The sequence below is a fragment of the Ursus maritimus genome, unplaced genomic scaffold (genome assembly GCF_017311325.1).
Source record: "Ursus maritimus isolate PB19 unplaced genomic scaffold, ASM1731132v1 scaffold_26, whole genome shotgun sequence".
Lineage (NCBI taxonomy): Eukaryota > Metazoa > Chordata > Mammalia > Carnivora > Ursidae > Ursus > Ursus maritimus.
The window spans coordinates 27,246,501-27,268,919 of record NW_024425119.1 but is presented as its reverse complement, the minus strand read 5'-3'; the positions used below and the strand labels follow the sequence as shown (position 1 = coordinate 27,268,919).

At 41.7% G+C, this 22,419-nt stretch overlaps 1 protein-coding gene across 3 annotated transcripts in view; it reads left to right on the top strand.

Annotated features, from left to right (window-relative positions):
- The window catches only part of TMTC1 (transmembrane O-mannosyltransferase targeting cadherins 1), a 257,865-nt gene that overhangs the window by 26,236 nt on the left and 209,210 nt on the right, over positions 1-22,419 (top strand). For 2 of the 3 annotated variants that reach the window (XM_040642290.1, XM_040642291.1), the window contains exons 3-5: positions 3,436-3,509; positions 6,518-6,694; positions 10,248-10,472. In XM_040642290.1, the coding sequence (XP_040498224.1) occupies positions 3,436-3,509; positions 6,518-6,694; positions 10,248-10,472 (476 nt within the window). The remainder of the gene's footprint in view (positions 1-3,435; positions 3,510-6,517; positions 6,695-10,247; positions 10,473-22,419) is intronic. The other variant, XM_040642292.1, reaches the window with a different exon arrangement.

Below are 22,419 nucleotides of genomic sequence, written 5' to 3'. Positions count from 1 at the left end.
ATATCCAGGTTCCTCTTGGTGTAGATTGGACTAGAATTTTGCTCAGTATGGGACTTGCTATCAATCCCTGTGCAAGTACATAATTAAATTATCTTCTGTTTATGTTTTTTAACTAATATATTTGATTATTTAATAAAGTTAAATTAAAATACCGTACACGTAAGCCTTAATATAAAAAGATGATTTCTGTAAGCCCCACAAGAAAACCTGTCTCAGCACTGAGTCCCACCCCCCCTTCTCTGCAGGGAAAAGGAAGAAAGGACACCCCCATTGAGTGGGCACTTCCTGTATATCATCTCATTAATCACAACAGTGACATGAGGTGGGGTGTTATGCTTATTTTAAAGATAACAAAACAGGGGCGCCTGGGTGGCTCAGTCTGTTAGGCGTCTGCCTTCGACTCAGATCACGATCTCAGGGTCCTGGGATCAAGCCCTCTATCGGGCTCCCTGCCGACGGGGAATCTGCTTCTCCCTCTGCTTCTGCCTCTCCCCCTGCTCGAGCTCTCTCTCTCTCAAATAAATAAATAAAATCTTAAAAAATAATAAAGAGAACAAATCCCTGACATTAAAGATAACAAAATCGAGTCTCGCTCACGTGGCGAGAAGAGGAGTCTGTATTCAAGCCTTGGGAGGTCCAGCTCCATGCCTGCTTCACTGCCCCTCCTTCATGACTGCAAAGTGTGCTCATTCCATGAGAATAGTTATAGCTGTATTTCCCAGAACACTGTTTCCCGCTATTAATTATGATGGATTCTCTAACACACTTGGACTTCAGGTCCCGGATGGTTTGGGTGATGCAGCTTCCTGTGCCTGAAATGTCAGCCCTGCTCCTTTCCCTTGTGAGCTCTTACTCCTCTTTAAGAGCCAGCTCGTACGTGGCCTTCGGTGGAAGCAGTCTTTGAATCATACCCCATTGTTTTCCTTTACAGTTTTATTTCTTGAATTTCAAAAAAATAAAGAGAAATGCTCACACATTTTAAGTAGTAGTGGACTAATACAAAGATTTATAAATAGCTGTCTGTTCCCTACCCTCCTCCACTTCAGTCCCTCTCTTAAATAACACATTAAAGAAATAATTTTAAACTTCAAAAATATAATGACTGTATATATATATACTCATTGCCCAGATTCATCAATTTTTAACATTTTGCCACATTTGTTTTGTCATTCTTCCTCTCTTTTTTCTTTAATATATAAAAATATTATTTGTATTCTGAAGCATTTGAGAGTAGGTTGTATAATTCATGCCTCTTTACCCCTGAATAATTTAGTTGTATATTTTCTAAAACCAAGGCCATTAGTTATTGTTTTTCTTTAGTCTCAAGTTTGGAGCAGTTACCAGTCTTCATTGTCTTTCTATAATATAATTTAAAACTTATATTTGATATGTATATTATAAGATGTTTACATGGTATTTATTATAACATTGCAATTGATGTGTAAAATGTTATTCCAAATGATTATTATATATAATACATGTGTTATATAATTTATAACCCATGATTTATAAAATTTATATTTTCTAAACTTATGTATTTATATTTTATATTAAATTTTTATAATGTATAAGTACACATAGTATAACTCTATTGTATGTAAATACATAATATTGAAATATGTAAAAATATACAGTATATAAAATAGAAATACATAATGTATGCATATGTAATGTATTATGTTAATATACATGTAATATGTAATAATATATGCAGTATTATAATACATTAGATTATAGGAGTTGTAATGTATCTAGTAAATCATGATACAATATAAAAGGAGATATTAAAATAAAATTTTAATGGTATAAAATAATGTAGAATTGTATTTTATACTTTATTAATATAAAATATATGTATTTATATACTTGATAGAGTGTTCCTCACCTTGGGTTTTGTCTGATGTCTTTTCGTGATTATATTCAGGTTACGTTTCCCTGGCTGGAATTTGACAAAAGCGATATTGTGTCCCTCTCAGGGTATTATACGCAGAGACATGCCACATCCATTTGCCCTTTATTGGTGAGGTCGAGTTTGATTCCCCAGTTAAGGTGTAATACATTTTCTCCATAGCATAATTTTTCTTTCAACTTTTTTATTTAGCAAGTAAATGCTTTGAAGGAAGTGCGTTGAAGCCCTGCTAATACTCCGTGCCTTATTAACCCCTTATGCCCTAGATTCAGCATCCACTGGTATTTTGTGATGTCTCTTGCTCGTTCTAATCTTGCATCTTTTGGATGCAAAATGACTATTTGCCAGCTGCACTGTTCCCTCCACATTCATTACCTGGATTTGCAATGTAAGGAAGAGCTTTCTATTCTTTCCCATTCACTTGCTTACTGCATTTATGTATGTACTTCTATGTACATTCATTCATCCATCCATCAATATCAGGATGCACTCATGGAGGTCTGTTTTTTTCCAATGGTTTGTTTTACAATTGTCCTTATTTATTTTGATGTTTAAATGGCCTGATATTTGGTAAGCGGGAGCCCCTTGTCACTGGCTTCTGTGTCCTTTTGATATGTACTTGTCACTTTCTGTGTACTTTCTTACCTCCTAACATGACAAGATGATCTGAGCTGTTCTGATATCTCCTTAGCCTCCGCCCTGGAACTGGCCACTTCTCCAGGGAGCCCACGTTCTCTTTAGTGGAGGAATGGTTTGTGGTCAGTGCCAGGATGGCTGTTCGCTACTGGGCTGTCTTGCTTTTAGGCTCTTAGAGTGACAGAACTAAGAAACACACACGCACACACATACACACACACGTGCTCATGTGGTGATCGTGAGATCATAATCATTCCTATTTTTACCAGGATTATTGTTTCCTAAACGTATTTTTTCCTAGTCTTCTGTAAATATCCCCGCTCCGTTAGCACTCTGGTACCAAAGACTAGCACAGTGTTTGGCACTCAGTCATCGCTCAAAAATATTTTTGAATAAACCAGTAAATGAATAAGCCTTGACGCTATGAATTGACCTTCTATAGAAGAAAGGTGAAAAATGAAATTAAGCATGAAAATCTTTTCCCTTCCTTCCTCTTTCTCTCCTTCTTTTTTTTTTAAAGATTTTATTTATTTATTTGATAGAGAGACAGCCAGCGAGAGAGGGAACACAAGCAGGGGGAGTGGGAGAGGAAGAAGCAGGCTCCTAGCAGAGGAGCCTGATGTGGGGCTCGATCCCATAACGCCGGGATCACGCCCTGAGCCGAAGGCAGACGCTTAACCGCTGTGCCACCCAGGCGCCCCTCTTTCTCTCCTTCTATAAACTTATTGTTATATATATGATAACCAGAGGTGGTTACTCATATGTCAGATTTGAAAAACAATGTGTTTTCTTATTTTATCATACTTTTCATCCATCAAAAAATGAATACATTTCTGTAACAGTTTTCTGAAAGCCATTTTCTGAGGTCTTTCTTTTTTCAAACTTTCTAGGTGGCTGGAATTGTTGGCAGAGCTGATGTGTTAGCATGCCTGCTGTTTCTGTTGGCCTTTCTCTCCTACAATAGGTATGTATGGCTAAGAATGCTCTTCTCTGTGGTTACAATCATGCTTTCCCCTTGGGAATTTCTGGGTGTGTGTGTGTGTGTGTGTGTGTGTGTGTGTGTGTGTGTTGTGTGGACTTTGAGCATCTATCTGAGAGAGGAGGGAGGCTTCTTGGCAGCAACATGCCCCGAGAGCTTTGTGGAGACCAGCATAGGAATTCCCCCCTTGGCAAGTGCAAGGCTGCTCTCTCTCCCAGCCACATTCCAAACCTTGCCGTAGCCTTTTAAAGGAACTGTTCTCCTAGTGCTGGAAAGCTCTTCCTTCTTGATTATTCTTATTTGTCATTTCTTACTGAGCATGGAATTTGAAAGCTCTGAGCCAATATATATTAGGTGTGGTCCTCTCTTCTCTTTGGTCATGATTTGTTTAATTCCTCCTTTTCATTTTGGTCCTAATTTTTTTTCCTCTTTATTATCTTCAGTAAAGTAGCTCAGAGCTTAAAATAACAAGGCTGAATTGGAGGTAGTATTTCTCAACTGTGGATTTCTAATTTACACATCCTTTCATCAAAATACATAAGTTCCTTGCTTTGGGGTGCTGAAAAGCAATAAAATAATTTCTATTATATTGCCCTTTCTCCCCGAAGTGCTCAGATTCTCACTTGAGTCGTGACATAAACACATAGGGAAAGGGGCAGGTTATAAAAAGAGAATGGGTATGGGGCAGATGGCTCAGGGGGTGGCCCAGATAAAGGGGACTTGTGAATCATGTCCCTCTACTTCGTGGAGGGATGCCTGGTTATGGATTTGTGAACATTGATCTTTGGATGAGTTCATTGACCTGCCATCTTTCAGAGCCCATTGACTCTGAGAATACAATTCTAAACAAGTGGTTCTCAATATGGGGCAGTTATGCTCTTCCCCTGGGGACATTTGGCGATGTCTGGAGACACTTTTGCTTGTCCTTAAGTGGAAAGGTGCTATCGGCATTTAGTAAAAAGAGACCAAGGGTCCTACAATGTACAGGACAACCCTTACAGTAAAACATCATTTTCCCCAAAATGCCAGTAGTCCTCAGACTGAGAAACCCTGTTATAAACCTGTTTAGACTTTGTATGACCAAGAATGAAAAGAATTAATTCTTCCGAAATTTTGGTTTAACGAGTGGAGCCTTTCTTTCTTTATTTCTTTTTTATTTATTTATTTTTTTGGAGCTTTTTCTTTGTACAGGTTTCTCCCTGCCGTCCGAAAGTGGAGCATTTCTAGGAACACCTTTTGTCAGCTAAAATGGCCTCAAGTGAAGAAACAGTGGCCATTAATTGATATGCAAAAATTGGGGGCATTCCCGGACCCCAAAACCAACTTCTCTCAGGCTTTTTCTGATACCTCAGAACACATCTTGCTAGTGGCTAAATGGCACTAAAGCGCAGTGGCTCACATTCCAAGCTCTGGAGGCTGGGTGCCCAGGTGCTGAGTGAGGCCCCGGGGACGCGCTGATCGGCGGGTCGCCCTGCTGCTTGGGCCGCGCACCGCCGCTGTAACGGCTCCTGCAAAACAGACGCCGGACACTGGTTTTGCTTTGCACTTTCTTTCATCAAAGCAGAAATCCTCTTCGGGTTTCTTCCTGTTAGAGAAAGCAGGTGCTCATGTAGGTCTTTCATAAAAGTGAAGTGGGCCGTAACGTGCACTTGTGGGAAGTGGGGGGTCCCTGTCTGGCACTAGTCTCCCAGGCCTGGCTTTGGGACGCAGCGCTGCATTGCCAGTCATCTGAAACGGTATTGTGAAAAGTCTTAAAAATAGAAACCCACATTCACCCGTGAATTCTTTTCTGTTTACTCAGGTATTAGAACAAGAGTAACGGTTGCCTTTTAGTTAACTTACTCTCGGGGGCTTTTTCTGTGTGGTGGGCACAGTCGGGAACACGAGGAGGCCAGCGTTGTGACCCTCTGTCTCTGCGTGATGATGAGCCGTGGGATTACAGTTTCTATTGTGCATGTCGTTCTCACTCTTAGCAACTGAAGCTACAGACCAGCTTCAGAGAAAAATGCATATCCACTGCAAATTCAGTATGTAATTTTAGGTCATTGTTCCAAGACATAGCAATACAACTAAGGTGTCATAACCACAGAAATAAATATTGGCCTTTATTTCAGGGGAGTGGGGGCAGATGGGGGTAGCACCTACTGAGGGAATAGTGATGGTTTTCGGTGCGGGCGGATTCTGTGTTGTAAGGTGAAGAAAGGCTTTATAGCTCCGGAAGATTTTTGAAATTCCTGCTGGAAATTAAACTGAGAAAAAAAAATTACCTAATACATCCCTTTGGAAAATAAATTTTAAAATACCAATTAACCAGAAGAAAAGAAAAAGGCCAAAACGTCTGTATTTTCATCACAGGGGAAATGAAGATTATTTCCGTATATGTGTCTATATCCACTGACTGACTGTGTACAGAAGCATGTGAAACACCTTCACCGAAATAACAGTAACGATGATAACCACTTCACATGTAATAAGTCATTTATTTAATTGTGCCTACAACACTGTGGTCCTATTTCATACATGAGGGAACTGAGAGGCAGAGAGAGGCGTAGTAGCCTACCCCCATAATACCCAGTTAGTTAGCTGCAAAGCTGTGATTGGAACCCGGGGAACCTGGCTCCCGAGTTCGTGCATATGTAACCTGTATTATTCACTTAAAATATATTCACTTAAACATCCTTCCATGCCACTAACTATATCTCTATGGTAGCATTTTAAGTGGTTTTTCAGTGTCCATTTGTTATATGCCCTATTTTACCATAATTCATATGTACCTTAATTTAAGTACCAAGTTCAGTGTTGCTGGGCATTCACTTTTTCTCATCTTAGCGATTTTAAATAATTCTGTGATGAATATTTGTGAAGAAATCTGTGTTCACCTGCTTACTGGGAATACAATGAAATTGATTGTTAAATCTTATTTTTAAAAGTCGATATTTCTCAGTGACCCACATTTCTTCTTAGATTAAAAGAGTCTCGATCTTGTTTTCCAGGAGCGTGGACCAGCATCATGTTGGGGAATGTTTCCCTCCCACCACTTCTCCCTTCTTCTTGCTGCTCAGTTTGTTTCTGGGGACCTGTGCGATGCTGGTGAAAGAGACAGGCATCACGGTGTTTGGAGTGTGCTTGGTGTATGATTTCTTTTCCCTGTCCCACAAGCAGGAGAAATCGTAAGTCATTTTAAAGTTTTGATATCAAGCAGTGCATGTGCAGAGAAGAATTACTTCAATAAATAGTTTTGAAACTTTCAGTAAAAAAAAAAAGGATAACATTTTGTTAAATGTAGCCTCACCTTAGACCATAAATTAATAAGGCTTGTTTTGTTAAGATAAATGCATTAGGTATGTTCAAACTCTTCACACTTTCTAAAAATCAATGAGGACTGTGAAGATGTTGTGAGCCCCAGATTTGGAATTGGAAAGTATGTTGATTGCAAGTTTATATTGCTAGATGGTGTTGGTTGCATAGTTGAGAATCCTGATTCACAAAGAGAAGTGGTTGCAAATGGTAACAGTTTCTTAATAGCTTGTCTTGAATGCCAGCATTCAAGTGAGTGTTATCCATCAAAAAGCACTGCTGAGTTGGGGTTGCTTCCTTGTTCTAGGGATGATGCTGTTACCTAAGGGTTTCTGGCAGTCTTGTTTTGGAATTCCACAAAAGGCCAGTCTAAACCATACAGGAAGACTTACATGTTATATTTAAATTAAAGGTCAAGTTTATTTAGTAGCCTATTTTCACTTAAAGAGTTTCAGCACATTCATTATATCCTGTGGACTGTAGATGGTAAGAATGCTATGGCCTATTAAAAGGTGAAGCACATACTATATTTTTCTTCCTCTATCAAATCCGTGATTACTAACAATTTGCCGTGCAGACCCCATTTTTCAGTAATTATAAGGCCCTTACTTTTGAACTTCTAAAAAATGTGGTTGATTTATTCTTCTGCTTTATCCGACAAAGAATTTTTAGCTTTAAAAAAACCCTCCCTTTTTATCCCATTCCCTACCTCTTTATACTCCTTGACATAAAGATAAGAACAGTGTTACTGAGTGGCAACAAGCTGAGATGAGTCATTAAATTCTGATCACCTTCCTGCCTGGGCGTGCTTAGAGATAATTTAAATAGACTTTAGTGCTCTATTGGCCCTCTGTGAATCTCAGAGGCGTGTAAAGGGAAGGAGCTCGGTTATCATTTTGACCTAAGCTCATGCCAAGAAAGCTGTGAGCCAGAGGACCTCCCCTTGGCTTATATGAGAATGCCTTGCCTCTCTGTCCTCTCAGCTGATGGGAGGGAGGGATTGCGGTGCGGGCCTTACTTTTTGCAGGACGACCTAGCGACCCGTCTGTTCCCACTTCCTTCCTATATCCTCTGTAGGATGCTGCGTCCTAACCCCTTTCTGCTCTGCCTCACTGACAGCACAAGGATGTGACAACTGACTGCAGACGCTCCTCTGAGGTCCAGTCCAGAGCGATTTTAACCTCATCAGTGAAGTCACGTCTCCTTGGGTCTCGGGACTCTCCAGCCCACCATTGCCCATATACTCCTTTCTCCTTCATCTGGTCACCGTTGAGGCGGGCCTTTTTCCCGCAAAGGGATAATTGGCTCTCTTATTTCTTTAAGAATTGTTCCTGAACCGCTGGAAGTTCTGTGGGAGGGATCATAGTGCTGGTATGTGCCCAGAAGTTGCACAGCTCCTAGCCCCTGCCTTGGTTTTTCCTCGCTTTCGGCTCTCACAGCCAGCAGCTCTGCAGAAGTGGAGACATTCCTTCATTCTTCCCTTCATCCTTCTATCCACGCATTCAGCACATACTCATTCCGTGCCCGGCCAGGGACGAGAGAGGTTCTTTCCTGCGGGGGCATATACCATACTGGGGGAGACAGGCGTTGTGTAAGTAATTACACGAGTAACTGATGACAGTTGTGAACAGCGGTCAGACGGAGAGCATGTGCCGGGGAGACCGGGCCAGTACCGGTTAAGATCTCTTGAGTTCTGGCCGCTTGCAGGGCACGTGCCACACCATCTACAGGCATGAAGTCACTTAATGCTCAGAATAACTGTTAGCCGCATTTCATAGAGGAGCAAACAGAATCACAGAAAGTGACCTCTCCAGAGTCACCGCATCCTGGGTGGAGCCAGGATTTGGATCCCTGTCTGTGCGACTCGGGAGCCAGAGGCTGGCCCCCGAGTACTTCTGCCTCCGAGGACGGAACACAGAGCAGGGACCCAGACATCTCCCAGGACATCTGCTGCCCAAGGCCTGGGCTCACATTTGTACCATGAGATCAGCCCAGACGTTCTGAGTGTAGCAGGGGTCATGACCTGTTTGAAAATCTCACAGAATCGTGCCCCAGAATAATGTACACACACACAGTTACGCACAAACTCTTAGGGCTATCCTCCCACTCTCTCTGTTCATTTAGAATAAACATCTCGGCATGAGGTTGTTCTTGAGGTCTTTTATCATACCATTCAGGCAGCAGGAAAGAAACAGTTGAACAAAAACAAATGTTGGAAGCCTTTCTACAGGAAGAACAATTTATTCCTAAATTTTAAGATTGGGCCACAGGAATGGAGTGGGATTTCTTTGATTTGACATCACCGTTAGGAAGAAACATTTTCAGTGAAAGATCAGCTCCTGAAAGTTGAATTTTTTACTCTTCTTTCTTTTCTAAAAATTTGGATATCATTTCCAACACGCGGAGAATAACATTCCCTGACTCCAGTCTCTTGCCTCTTTCTCTGAGAGTAACCCCAATCCTGAATTCATCACTTTTCATTTCTATGATTATTTTCATGCCATTACTTAATATGCATATACCAGTGAATATCAAATAGTATTTTTTAACGTATTTTCAAACTTTATATAAATAGTATCACCTGCTTTTCATTTAACATTGGGATTTTGAGATACATCATTGTGGATATGTGTAGCTGTAGTACATTCATTTTAACTGTTGTGTAGTATTTAATTATCACAATTTATCTATTTTTCTGTATTTGTAATTTAGGTTATTTGCACATTTTTTCCTATTATAAACTATGTTGCAATAGATATTGTGTGTGTGTGTGTGTGTGCGTGCAAATACATGTGGGTTTCTCTCAGGCTTAGAAGTGGAATTGCTGGGACCACGGAGAGATGCACGTTCAGTGTGTCCTGTACTGAATCATTGCTCTTGAAATGATTGCAGTGACGCCTGAGAAACCCCTTTGCTTTGCTCCACATTTTGGGCATCACTTTGTAGTGTCAGACGTTCTAATTTTTTCCCATTTGGTGGTTATGAATTCTACCTCAGAGGATTCATGAAAGAAAATGTAATCAAGGTACGTTGGATAGATCAGCTACGAACAGTATTTTACAAGATCATAATTATGCAAATCCCGATACCACTTCAATCAAATATTTTGAAAGAAATCTCTCTGGAGGATGAGGGGTGAAGAGGGTGTGTGAATGTGTGTGTGCGTGCACGTGTGTATGTGTGTGTTGGTGACTGTGTAAGAGGGACTGAGACCTAGTCTTCTATAGTAGTAGGTCAAGATGAGTTCTAAAATAAAAAAATAATGTTTAATTATGTTCTTTTCAAAACATTGTATACATACCAGCAACGAAAGAGCTAGAAGACTTGAGAATGGTTGCTTCCAGGGAACAGGACTTGTGAGGGGCCAGGGGGCTGTTATTTCTTGTTGCAAGCCTACTCACTCCGTCGGACTTTCTCTCCCCTCAGCGCCACGTGCACGGTTCGGAGCAATGGCGCCATCCATCAGCGCGGCCCACAGCAGCCTGCGAGCCCTCAGCCCCCCTCGCTGCCCGCGCACCCTCACCGGGAGAACGGGAAGCAGCATCGATTTCCTCACCGAGGAGCTTGGGGTGGCTGCCACTCCCCGTCGCCACCAGAACCCAAGAGCGGTGGATTCCCAGTGTCTCCTCGAGCTGTGTGGTCCCTGATGAGGTACTGAGCTGGGCTCCCCATGCCCATTTTCACCCTCCAGCACCACCTGGTGTAGCTGGGTGGGCGGAGAAGTGAAGTCCTGAGTGAGTGTCTTGTGCCTGCCCCTCTCTCTCCCTGTTGCCCTCCCTCCTCCTCCTCTTCATTCCTCCCTTTTCCTGTATGAGATTAGGTAAGAAAGGAGTGGCTAGCAGAAGCACGTAGACCCCCGCTGTGTGCCTTGATCTGGAAGCACAGGGTGAGGTGTGGGTCTGTGAGGCCGCACTTAAGGACAGACACCTGACTGTGTCCCTCGTGGAAGAGCCTTGCGTTGGAGAGCAGGCAGCCTCGGAGCGTGGGGGTGTGGGGGAGGCTTGCGTGCTGTGTTGCCCTGGTCCCTCCCCACCACTCTTCTTGTGTGTCACAGGAATTTATTATGGCGCGAGAATGGGAGGAAGCCCAGGGGACTCTGCTTCTTGGAAATGTTTTTGAGGATACAGGACAATCTTTTCTAAAGCATGTAGTTTTCTTTCTTTTAAAAAATATTTTGATCCAGCCATGAAAATTAACATAGATTTATCAGAACGGCTCCTCACTAAATTAGGTTGCCTGTAAAATAGCCTGAACCGTGGGCAAGTCAGAATTTAATAACGATGGAAATTAGGTTCATCCTTTTAGCACTTTACCACTTCACATTGCTGTTCTTATTCCTCTTTGCAGTCCCAGAAAACCCTAATTATTTCCACCTTTGCCTGTTTTTGGATCTTGCTCCATTCATTCATCAACAAATAGCTATTAAACATTTGTCATGTGCCAGGCACTGTTCTAGGCACCAGGGATGTCCTGGTAGATAAGGAGGACAAAGTCCTTACTCTTGCTTAGTTTTCTTTCCAGTAGAAGAAGACAGACACTAAATAACTGCCAAGAAATGAACAGTGTGATAGAGAGTGATGAGCCGGCCTGGCCTGGCCAAGTATGGGTTGGTTGGTCAGGGAAGGCCTCCTGAATTCTTGTAATGAAAGGAGGAACTCGTCGTGCGAAGACCTGCCAAGATCTGGGCAGAAGATTCTAGACTTGGGGTAATGAGCAAGTGGGAGTTGGAAGGGGCGAGGTCAGGGAGTGGCCAGGCCCAGATAATGAAGGGCCCTGTTGGCCATGAAATAAAGTTTGGATTTTATTCTGGGTGGCAAGGGAAGAATTTAGAGGTTTCTTGTTTGTGTTTTGAGTGTGGAGAGAAATGATTACGTTACCTTTTAAAAATGTTCACTGGCTTCTTTGTAGTGCTTGATGGAGGGGGAAGATTAAAGCAGAGAGGAGGGTTCAGAGGCTTTTATACAGATTGAGTGAAAAAGAAAGGTCTTGGCCAAGGGTGGCCAAGGACTGGGGTGAAGTGCTGTCTTGGATTTGGGACATCTTTTGGATATAGGTCCCACAGGACTTGCTGATGCTTGGGATGAAAGGGAGGGGGGTAAGGGAAAGGCAGGAAATGAGGATTTGGGGGTTTCTGGCTTCAACAGTTGGGTGGACGGTGTTGCCAGTTACTGAGATGGGAAGGCTGGGGAGAAATAGGTTTTCTGAGAATTGGGGGAGGATGAAATCACAGAAGTGTATGAAATTCCTGTGGAAGGAAGAAGAGAGGTAAGAGAGAGTCCTATCATGGAGGAAATCTGTACTTTTTTATGGAGGGCTGTGGAGGAAAAGAAGACAGAGCATTTTAAGGAAATTATGAATTTTTTAAAGAAAGGCCAAGGAGGAGAAAAAAGAAGAATTAATAGAGTATTGGAGACTTTGAAGGTGGCTTCCACACGTGACTCTCATGAAGGAGGGCCCATGTTGGACTTCGCTCACATTTGTATCCCCAGTTACTTTCACAGTATCTGGCTAATCTTAGTTGCTCAAATATTTGTGAAATGACTAAATTAATGAATTGATGGGAAAAAGTATTGGAATTAAGCACAGAAAGAACATTTTCAATAAATTTGGCAATGAAGGAATGGTGGAGGGGCGCCTGGATGGTTCAGTTGGTTAAGCATCGGACTCTAGGCTTTGGCTCAGGTCATGATCTCAGGGCTGAGAAATCAAGCCCTGCGTCGGGCTTCACATTTGGCGGGGAATCTGTTTCAGGATTCCCCCTTTGCGCCTCCCCCTGCACTCTCTCTCTCTCTCTGTCTCTCAAATAAATCTTTTTAAAAAACTGAGGGAATGGTGGAAAAGGATGTCATCTGGAGGTGTGTTAGGTTTTTGTTTTCATATTTTAAATTTGATGGACGTGTGTCTACGTAGATAAGTTGTAGAGAGCAGAGATGAAGGACATTGCAGCAGAAAGAGATGGATGAATTATGAATACCGGGGGGATGCTGCTGAATGTCTGATACCTGGCTCTCCAAAGAAAGGAAAGCCGGACTTGCAGAGTTCGCCAATTTCCTGTAAATACTCCTACCGCGGCTCATTTCAGGCTACAGATGTGACGTCGCTGACCGTGGAGTTGGGGGCAGATGTGCTTGAAGCCCACCGTTGTGCATTGTTTCCACTGCCTCATGGACCACAGACATAATCTCAAGGGCAGAGGTAATAGTGAAACGAAGTACACTAAGGAAGTTGCGAGCTTTGGGTGGTTATCACCTTTGTAATTGATATGATTTTTAAAGTTTTTAAGTTGAATTTTTAGGAATAGCTGTATTTAATAACTGGCTTGCAGAATTCCTAAAAATTTAATAGTCGTCTTCTGCAAGTGCAGGGTCCCAGGAGAGGACTTAGCTTAGGGGAGGAGGCTGGACACCTGTCGCTTGATGTGGAGCTCGCTTCTCTGTCGAACTCCTGGGAGGTAGAAAGATTCTTGCGATCATCCTTGGACCGTAGATGAAGCACCTTTTGACTTGCTTCGATATAGGGTTTGGCGCTAACACGTTGAATCAGATGACATTCTCTTGTAGGTTACATTTTTTTTTTTTTTTAACCCTGAGCAGCAGGGTATTTATTTCAGAAACGATGGTGTCTGACGAGCAGTATACAGCAGAGCTGGAACTGGGTCCGAGGTTTGCTGAGTTACTGTGTTTGTGGGCAAGAAGGACCATTTATTTTCCTTCCTTTGGAAAGTTGTCATATATTTTCCCTCTTTTGAAAGGAAAAGTATTATATTTTGGAGTACACATTTGATTAGTATTAAAATTATTTTTGAAAACTATGCCCGAACTTTTGTCAGAAACTGGTCAAATAAAAGTCCAAGAAGGTTAGTGCTGTCCTGGTTTGTAAGATCTGCAGACGGTGTTGCAGTCAACGGCTCCTCTTCTTACTTGATCCTGGATAAGACGTGATCTCCATGAGCCTATGTTTCCTCATCTGCAAATAGGGAAAGCAGTAGCAATGACCCTTTACTCTCCGAGTGGTTGTCGGTACTGAGAGCGACAGGTAAGAAGCAGGTGAACGGGTACCTGGCGCACAGGTGGCAGCCAGCCTCCTGAGGATTACTAGTTTAATATTATAACTATTCTCTGTCCCGTGTGGGTTTCTGGACAGCAGGTGCCTCATGAAAATGGTGGACCTACAGGATGCGGGCAGGGGATGAGACGTTTGTGTGGGATGGGTTTTCTCTTTTGTTTCTGGATCGAATGTCGAGCCTGTTTGCTAGTACACATTTGTATTGCGTGCATGGCATTAGTCTGACAAAAAATTGGGCTGAACACTGGTCACTTAATGTTTTCAGAAGTTACCACGCACAGGGAAAAATCCCAACCCAGGAAAAAAAAACAAACCCATATTTATTCAGTTGCTGGGTTTTCTGCATGGTTTGGTGATTGACTTATGGGTAGAAAGTACACTAAAAAACCTCAGACTTAGGGTACACACTCTGGAGTCAGATCAAATTTTAGTTGATACTGTGTTTTACTGAATTACTCCGTGTGAAATGAATGTTTTGTATGTAAACATTCCTTCCCTTATCTCCTTCATTATGTTAAATTCACTCACACATGGATACGTTTTTTTTTTCCACATTGGAAAGGTCAGTGAATTCTCCATGGAATCTTATCTTCATAACTCATATCGGCATTTTTATATAACTGTATAGTCACCTATCACGTGTGTACTTGATTGATTTCGTATTTAAACGGCAGTGATCACAATAGGCGTTGAAGAACAGTTCTTGGCTCAATAAATTCTTGCTCATTTCCTCTTTTGTTCAGAGGCATCTGTCATGGGTCCTTCACTCAACAGTATTTACTGAGCACATACTATGTGCCAGACACCATCTTTGGTGTGAGGAATATGGCGGTGAAGAAAACTCAGCCCTGCCCTCATGGAACTTGGCTGGATGACAATCACGGTGTTTTTACTTAAAATGAACTCATTTTCTACCTTTGTGGGCAATGCAGGGGTTAGATTTCTCAGTTCAGTGGGTCTTAAAAGTTTTTCTTGTAAATGCCTTACACATAGGTATGCAAATCAAGAAACTAAGACACGTTTAGGACTGGAGAACAATTTGGCACTAAAGTGAATTTGTGAGGTAATTAAATTCAGGGGACTTAGGGAGGCATATAAATATTTTGACCTTCACGGACGGAATGGGTAACTGATCTTTTTAAGTGTCGTTTTAAAGCTTGATTTCTGGAGACCTTGCATTGCACTTTTTCCCCAAAGTAAGAAATGCTGTGCAGATTAAACTCCCAAGGTGGGGTTTTGAACTTTCATCCGCACATAGGATCCTGTGAGTAGGGCAAGGGTGTTGCAGATCATAATTAATAGTCACATCTTAGCTTTGAGAGAGACTTCATGAGCTGGCGAAGTGTGTTATGCAAGTGACAGCAAAAAAAATCTGTTGAAAGCCTGTATCACTGACTAATGACTGGGTTCTCTTTTGTCCCCCCTCTTACCCCCAGTTTTACACACTTTTTCTGTTGACTGGTTTCAGATGAGCCATTTTCAATCTTATCCAGCTGCTGCTTTCCAAAATGAAATGACCAGGGGCTCCTGGCTGGCTTAGTCGGGAGGACATGGGACTCTTGATCTTGGGGCTGTAAGTGCGAGCCCCACGTTGGGTGTAGAGATTACTTAAAAATAAAATCTTAAAAAAAAAATTACACGACCTCATGAAAGAGGTATGGAGTTAGCTAATAGGTCTACACAGAAAATCATCCAGTGGTTACAGGTGAAGTTTGTGGGTTCATAATAACAAATACACTCCCTTACTTTAAAATCTCTTAATGCAGGAGTGAACCTCGGTGATGAATCCATATTGAGACACAGATCACCTCATGGAAGTAGATAGTAACTAAGATTTTATTATAAAGACACTGCAAATTCTTCAGTTGTTGCTTATCATTTTTTTCCACTTTGCTTTGTTTAAAGATGAACTGAGCCACATTTTGCTAGAGAATTTTCTCTCTTCCTCAGTGGTATAAATTCTTTGGGCTTTAGTTATTCTTGGATGGCCGTATCCAGATCACTATGACTTATTCTGGGGAGGCAGGCATGTGATGGGTGGAGGGTCCAAGAAAGCAATAACTTAGGCTGCAGTTTATAAAGACACTAACCAAACCAGCCAGCATAATTATTGTTAAAAATTATTTATTATCAAACCGCTGTATAACTGTTTCCCCTCTCAACCTATCCTCTGGGCACAGTATCTCAATGATACCTCTCCTGACTTTTGTCCCATACACCCTGAGCTTTTTCATAGTTTGTCAACTTCTTTTTAACATAGTGAACTGACCATAGCTTTTTTTGCTAAGACCCCGTGGTACCTTTGGATGTCAGTGAACTGCAGACATGCTTAGTGAATGCTTAGGCACTGGAGAAAGGAGGTGAGCGATTGCTGTAGGCATCTGTCTTCCTCCCGTAGAGAAAGAACTATTTTACTGGGAAGGTTGAACAAATGGTGGTGTTTTGCTAGAGGAGTGATGGAAAGGGTGGGATATTTCTTTTAAAAAGTGTTAAAATGTAGATTAAAAAGTTATTTTTAAGTCTGTGTGATGGGTTTCTCAATTAGGACCTGTGTGTATTGCAATACTATCATTCATGTGCCTTTAATGTCCATTAGTAGGGTCGACTTACCCAAGCTGGGCTTTCAGATTCTTTTAGAGTAGCTTTTCCGAAATATGGAACTTAGCAGAAAAGCATTCTCTTGTGTGGATAGAGAACTAGAAGAGAATTGTTTTTTCCTCTTCCTGTTTCCTAACCATGAGTTGAGAGTGATATTCTTTTTGAACCAGGCCTAGCGTATGTGGTGCGGCAGGAATTATCTTGATGCGCTCGTCTGAAAGCTTGTTGTAATCTGCTTTGGTTCTTGAACTGAGCTCAGCACTAAAATGGATCATTTCAGTAAAGTGTTCCTTGGATTCATTCAGAACTTAGCACTAAAAGCTTCTTCCAAATAAATCACATGCTAAGGAGGCAAAATTCCTTTTAATTTATGGGTAGCAGTTGGTAGAGTTCCTAACTGCTGACAGCCCCTGGTTCGTTCTGTTTAATCTTGATGGGGTACTGATTCTTGGCAATCTTCGATCCCCTGTGAATTTCAGTCAGTAGATGGTAAGTTCTTTCCTTTCTCAGTGTAGAGCAATCAAGCTTAGGCATCTGCTTTCCAACTGGATGCACAGGGACATATGTTGAAAGAGAAAACTATCGGAACGTAGGCATTTCTGGTTGGCATGCAGTTTTGTCATTGTCACAATAGGCTCTTCATAGAAGAGGATCCCAGGCCGCCTGCTTTTCCCTCCGCTCACCAGCCCTGTAGGGAGCACTCCACCTCTGTCCTGTGTGGTTAAGAGGCTGCGTGGCTTCCAGGCCACCAAACAGCTCTCCTGTCTTATTCAGAGCACAGCAAGGGCTCTTAACGATGTTTAGGGAGTTTACTGCTGATTTCTTTGCTCTTTTTGTTAATGCTACTGATCCAGCTTAATAATGTTTTTCTCTTTATCTTTTTAAGTGTTAGCCTGCTGAGAGGTTATAGAGTGATTATAATAGCAGTATCAGTTCATCTTAACATTGTAAACACTCAGGGTGTATATAAATAACTCTTTCACGAGAACCTGGTGCGATGCCAGGTGATCCGTTCATGGTGGCTTCCGATAATTGGGTGGGATTTTCAGTGTGTCGTTCTGAAAATTGTCTGCCACCGGTTTTGATCTGGTAATACGTTTTGTAGATGGAATGTATGAGAATCTTAAAAATACACATGCTTGAGAAACACTTTTTTTTTTTTAATTGAAGAAGAGTTTGGAATTGTGCAAATACAAATGATTTGAAACTTCCCTTCTGCAGAAGCAAGCAACATGATCATGCTTTTCCAAATCCATGTCAACATAAGAGGTGCCACTGTTGCCCCCGCGGGGTGTGTACTTAACCAGCCGCCGGAGATCGTGTTACAGGTTTTATGGGCAGCTTACAAGTTGAATTCTTAGAAAAATCTATGAGGGAGACAGTGTACGAGGACCGTGGGCTCATACCAGAGTGCCTGGGTTCGAATTCTCTTCCACTGCTTACCATGTATACGGTCTTTGGCCAATTCCTTCAACTCTCAGTGTCTCCCGTTTCCTCGTGGGGAGGCGGCAGTCCTACCGGTACCTACCCCATGCGGTTATTGTGAGGAACGAACGCGTTCATATAGGAAAAGGCTTTCAAATAGCTTTTCATTAACGGTCGTGCTAGGATTGAGCTCCTCTTGCCCTCATGCTTACATTATGCCAAAGCCAATGTGGAAGACTCATTGTTTAGAAATCTTCTTTTTAGTCCATTCACCTTTTCTTTGCTATATTTATGAAAGAAAGTGGTATAGTCTTGCTTTTACTTGTTTGTGATATTTAGCTGTTTTCTCTTTTTCATGAGTTTATAATATTTTAAAGGGAAATGATTATACAAGAAAAACATTCTTGTACCCATGATGGAAAGTTCACTGAAGTTTAACAGGAAAATAGAATTCTCATGTTAACACTTATTCTTGACTGACGAATACCATGATCATTATGAATGGTCTCAAAGATGTGTTTAGAGCTTTTCTTAGTTTATTAGTCTAACAGTCGACTTTTTAAAACTCATAGTTTTTATGTTTTTAGAATTACTACAGAATAAAACATCACTTTAGTAAACAAATCATTAGGTTGAAAATAAAATAGACTTAATTTATTGGTTTTTTAGGTAGGTGATCAGATAACCATATAGGAGGATGTGTTTCATGTTGTAGATTTATGAATTTTTAATGCCATTCATGTTATTCAAACCACGATCTTTATTACTGTATATAAAATGTAGAAAATACGTATTGATTTTGAAATCACCCAAAGCAGCTGTCTCCATGAGGAGCCTGGCATTAAAGATTTGCTTGTAACGATTTAACCTCTAAAAGTATCGGTAAAGTGTTTAAAGGGAACATAAGTATGGATTTTTAGGGAATGAAGGCGATTAATAGATCATCATTTGGAAAAAAATAAACCAAACACAAACAACCAGCCAGAGTTGGACGGAGGGGAGGAAGAATGTTTGTCTCATGTTAACAGCGAGACATGCCCTCAGTCCCTAATGAATAAACACTACATTTCAGCTTTCGAGTGGTAGAGCTTTCAATTCCTGACAGTTACATCTTTATCATAGATTTTTTTTTGATACTTTGCATTTGGCTCCTTAAGTAATTTTTCTCTGCGAGTGTGAAAGGAATGTGACTTTGTGTAAAGAATTATGATCTGTACTGCAATTATGATGAATTTTTTTGATTTAAAAAAGTTGTTTGGGGCACCTGGCTGGCTCAGTCAGTGGAGGGTGAGACTCTTGATCTCAGGGTTGTGAGTTCGAGCCCTACGGGTGTGGAGATTACTTAAAAAAAAAAAAAAAAAGCTTAGGGGCGCCTGGGTAGCGCAGTCGTTAGGCGGCTGCCTTCGGCTCAGGGCGTGATCCCGGCGTTCTGGGATCGAGTCCCACATGGGGCTCCTCCGCCGGGAGCCTGCTTCTTCCTCTCCCGCTCCCCCTGCTTGTGTTCCCTCTCTCACTGGCTGTCTATCTCTGTCAAATAAATTAAAAAAAAAAAAATCTTTAAAAAAAAAAAGCTTAAAAAATTAAAAATAAATAAGTCATCTATTTACAGTTTGGGTTTTCAGGCAAAGTCAGTGAAAGACTGTGCATTTATCCTCAGTGCAATTTGTTTGTCTCTTCCTTACCGTGTATAATTTACAGCTGCAAAGGATAGGTAAACCTTTCAGATAAATCGAGATTGGGTGCCAATCTCCAGTTATTTTTAAGCAGAAAATACAGGTATGATAATCGTTGATGGCAAAGAGAACATGATGTCTTGAACACTGAAACTGTCATCATTGTCCCTCATTGCTATTTGTGAAAAGTCTCAACGATGTAGGGTTGCTGATAGGTTTTTGTTTTTTGGGTTTTTTTTTTTTTGGAAAGGAAAGAGTTATTTCCCCGGGTGGGCTGTGGGTGCAAAGAAATCAGAGGCGGCACTGGGTGTAAGGAGCAGGGCCTGGTTGGTGGGAAAACTGGGTTCACTCTGATTCTGATTTGCTGGGGTCCTCGGGCCAGTTACTTTACTGCCCTGGATTTTGTTTTTCTTACCTGTGACCTAACACAAGGGAGACAGGGTGGACTGGTTTCTGGTCATTTGACAATACTCTCTCCGAGGTCTGTTTTGGCAAGACCCTTATGAGACTGTGCTGTCACTGTTCCTCCTTGTGTCTTCCATGGGCACGTGTGGGTTGGAAGGAGGTGGACCCTGAAAGGAGACGACACGGAGAAATAACCATCATGAGGGGCTCTCAGAGTAACTAAATGGACAGTGGAGGAAATTTTGCTAATGTGTGTTTTGTTATTTTCTCATTTCCTTTTCCATCTTGAATTCTTGATGACCCAGAGTCTTTAGAACTGAAGTTAAATGTCTTGATGAAAACTGTCAGTAGGGAGAAAGGTGAAGTTCTGCCTTCAGTCACCCTGGCTGTAATCAGGGCTGTGCCTTTGGAAGCGGACTCCTGCTGCTGACTCTTCAGAGGCAGTTTGTTGATTCATTTCATTAATCAACATCTATTAAACACTTAGTATAAAAATGTCTTAGGGATCATTTGCTTGCAAAGAACAAAACCTTCTGAAACGTTGCTTAAGCAAACTGAGGTACTTGTTAGAAGGACACGCTGGAATGTAACAGCACCCCAGCATGGAAACTGAGCCTGGGTTTGGGACACACAAACTGGCAAAGTCAGCACATTTATTTTTTGCCCCTCTTTGGGGCTTCGTGGTCTTTTGCCTTTTAAAAAGTCTATGTTGTTTTCCTTTCCCCCTCTTTTTAAAGACTGACTTTTCTTAATTTGATGAGTGCAGGGCTGCCTCAATCCTAGCTTCATACAGTCTTTCAGTTAATTCTGCGTAAGAGATGGACTAGAACCACTGTGTCCTGACTCCACATTCCCAAAAAGGAGACTGATCGGCCCAGCCTCGATTTGCCTGCAGCCCAGGGGAGAGGTCATACAGCTAGAAAGATGAGGTCGCCTATGGTGGTAAGTGCAGTTAGATATCTGTACACTGAAGGATGGGATACACAGCATAGCGTAGCTTGTCAGCCTGGGAGATCTGGCTTGAGCCGGCCTTCACAGATGAGACAGTGAACTGAAGAAAGGCAGGACGGCTTTCCAGGCAGAAAGGACAGCATGAGGGAGAACACGGCGGCGTGAACCTGCAGAGTGCGTGTGTGTGTACGTGTGTGTATATGCATACATCCACGTGTGCTCGTGTGTGTGCATGCATGTATGCATGTGCACGCGCGCGTGTGTGTGTGTGTGTGTATGTGTGTGTGTGTACAGCACCAAGCAGCTCAGGATTCGAGTAGTGGGAGATGGCTGAGAAGGTTGGCAGGAGCCCTGTCATGGAGGAATTTGGGAGAGACGCCAAGGGACTTTGACTCCTGCATGTGAAGGGCAACAACAGGTGCAGGGGCGTGCTCGTCTTTGCTTTAGACTCGTATGTATGAGGAGTCTGATCATAAAGCCGGATGGAGTGTATTACTTAAGTGAAGATTAAAACACTCAAACCATTTGATATTAATTTGTATACTTTTGAGAACGACAAAGCAGTAAATCTGAGATTTTTAACGTATTTGAATCCTGCATATTTGCGAAGCCTCCATATTTTCTCTTTATCTGTCAAGACTGTACCTTCTATAAAATTTTCTCTACACGTTTTTGTCATTTTGGGAAAATTCTTATATTTAAGGTAAGTTACCAGGAGCCTTAAGAGTGCATTTGCCCATGGTAGGGAGAGGCTATCCCATTTATCCACACCTGTTAATTGATTTAAGCCTTTTCGATTTATGATTTTCTTCTAAAGAATAGAAATTAATGGAAATTTCATGGAGGTGATAAACCCTTCCTATTATGCATTCTGTATGCAAAGTTTGATATAATTTTGATTTCTGGTTTCTGATTAAAATCATCGTTTCTTCTTATGTGTATTGTGTCCAAGCAGCTGTTGTGTTTTGTATTGGCACAGATAATTGCTTTTCTACTTGGCAAAGAAAATGAGCAGATGCAAAACAAATATCTTTTCCTGGCACGGTCGATTGGAAGCTCTGCAGCCCAATGTTGACGATGTTTTCCTAAGTAATACAGCAAGTGCAGCTCAGTGTCAGACTGCAGCTATTAACTGCCAGGAATTCACTTTGGCCAAGATAAATTCTGACCAAGTTTGTATATTCGACTGAGGTTTCGAACTTAAATATAAGAAACACAGTTTAGATTTCACATAAGGAAAATAGTATGTTGACATTTGAAGGCCTTTCTTGATGCAATTGCCCCCAAAAGTGAATCTTGAACTTCCTTCATTGTTCACCTTTAATCATGCTGGAACAGCGGTACGTACGCTCAGCGGTTAGGTGCATGGCTCCTGGAGTCACACAAAATGGATTTAAGTCCCAGAGTTCGCATTTCGTAGCAGTATAAACTTGGATTAAGTGGTTTCCACATCCATAAAATAGGAATAATCAGTTCTTATA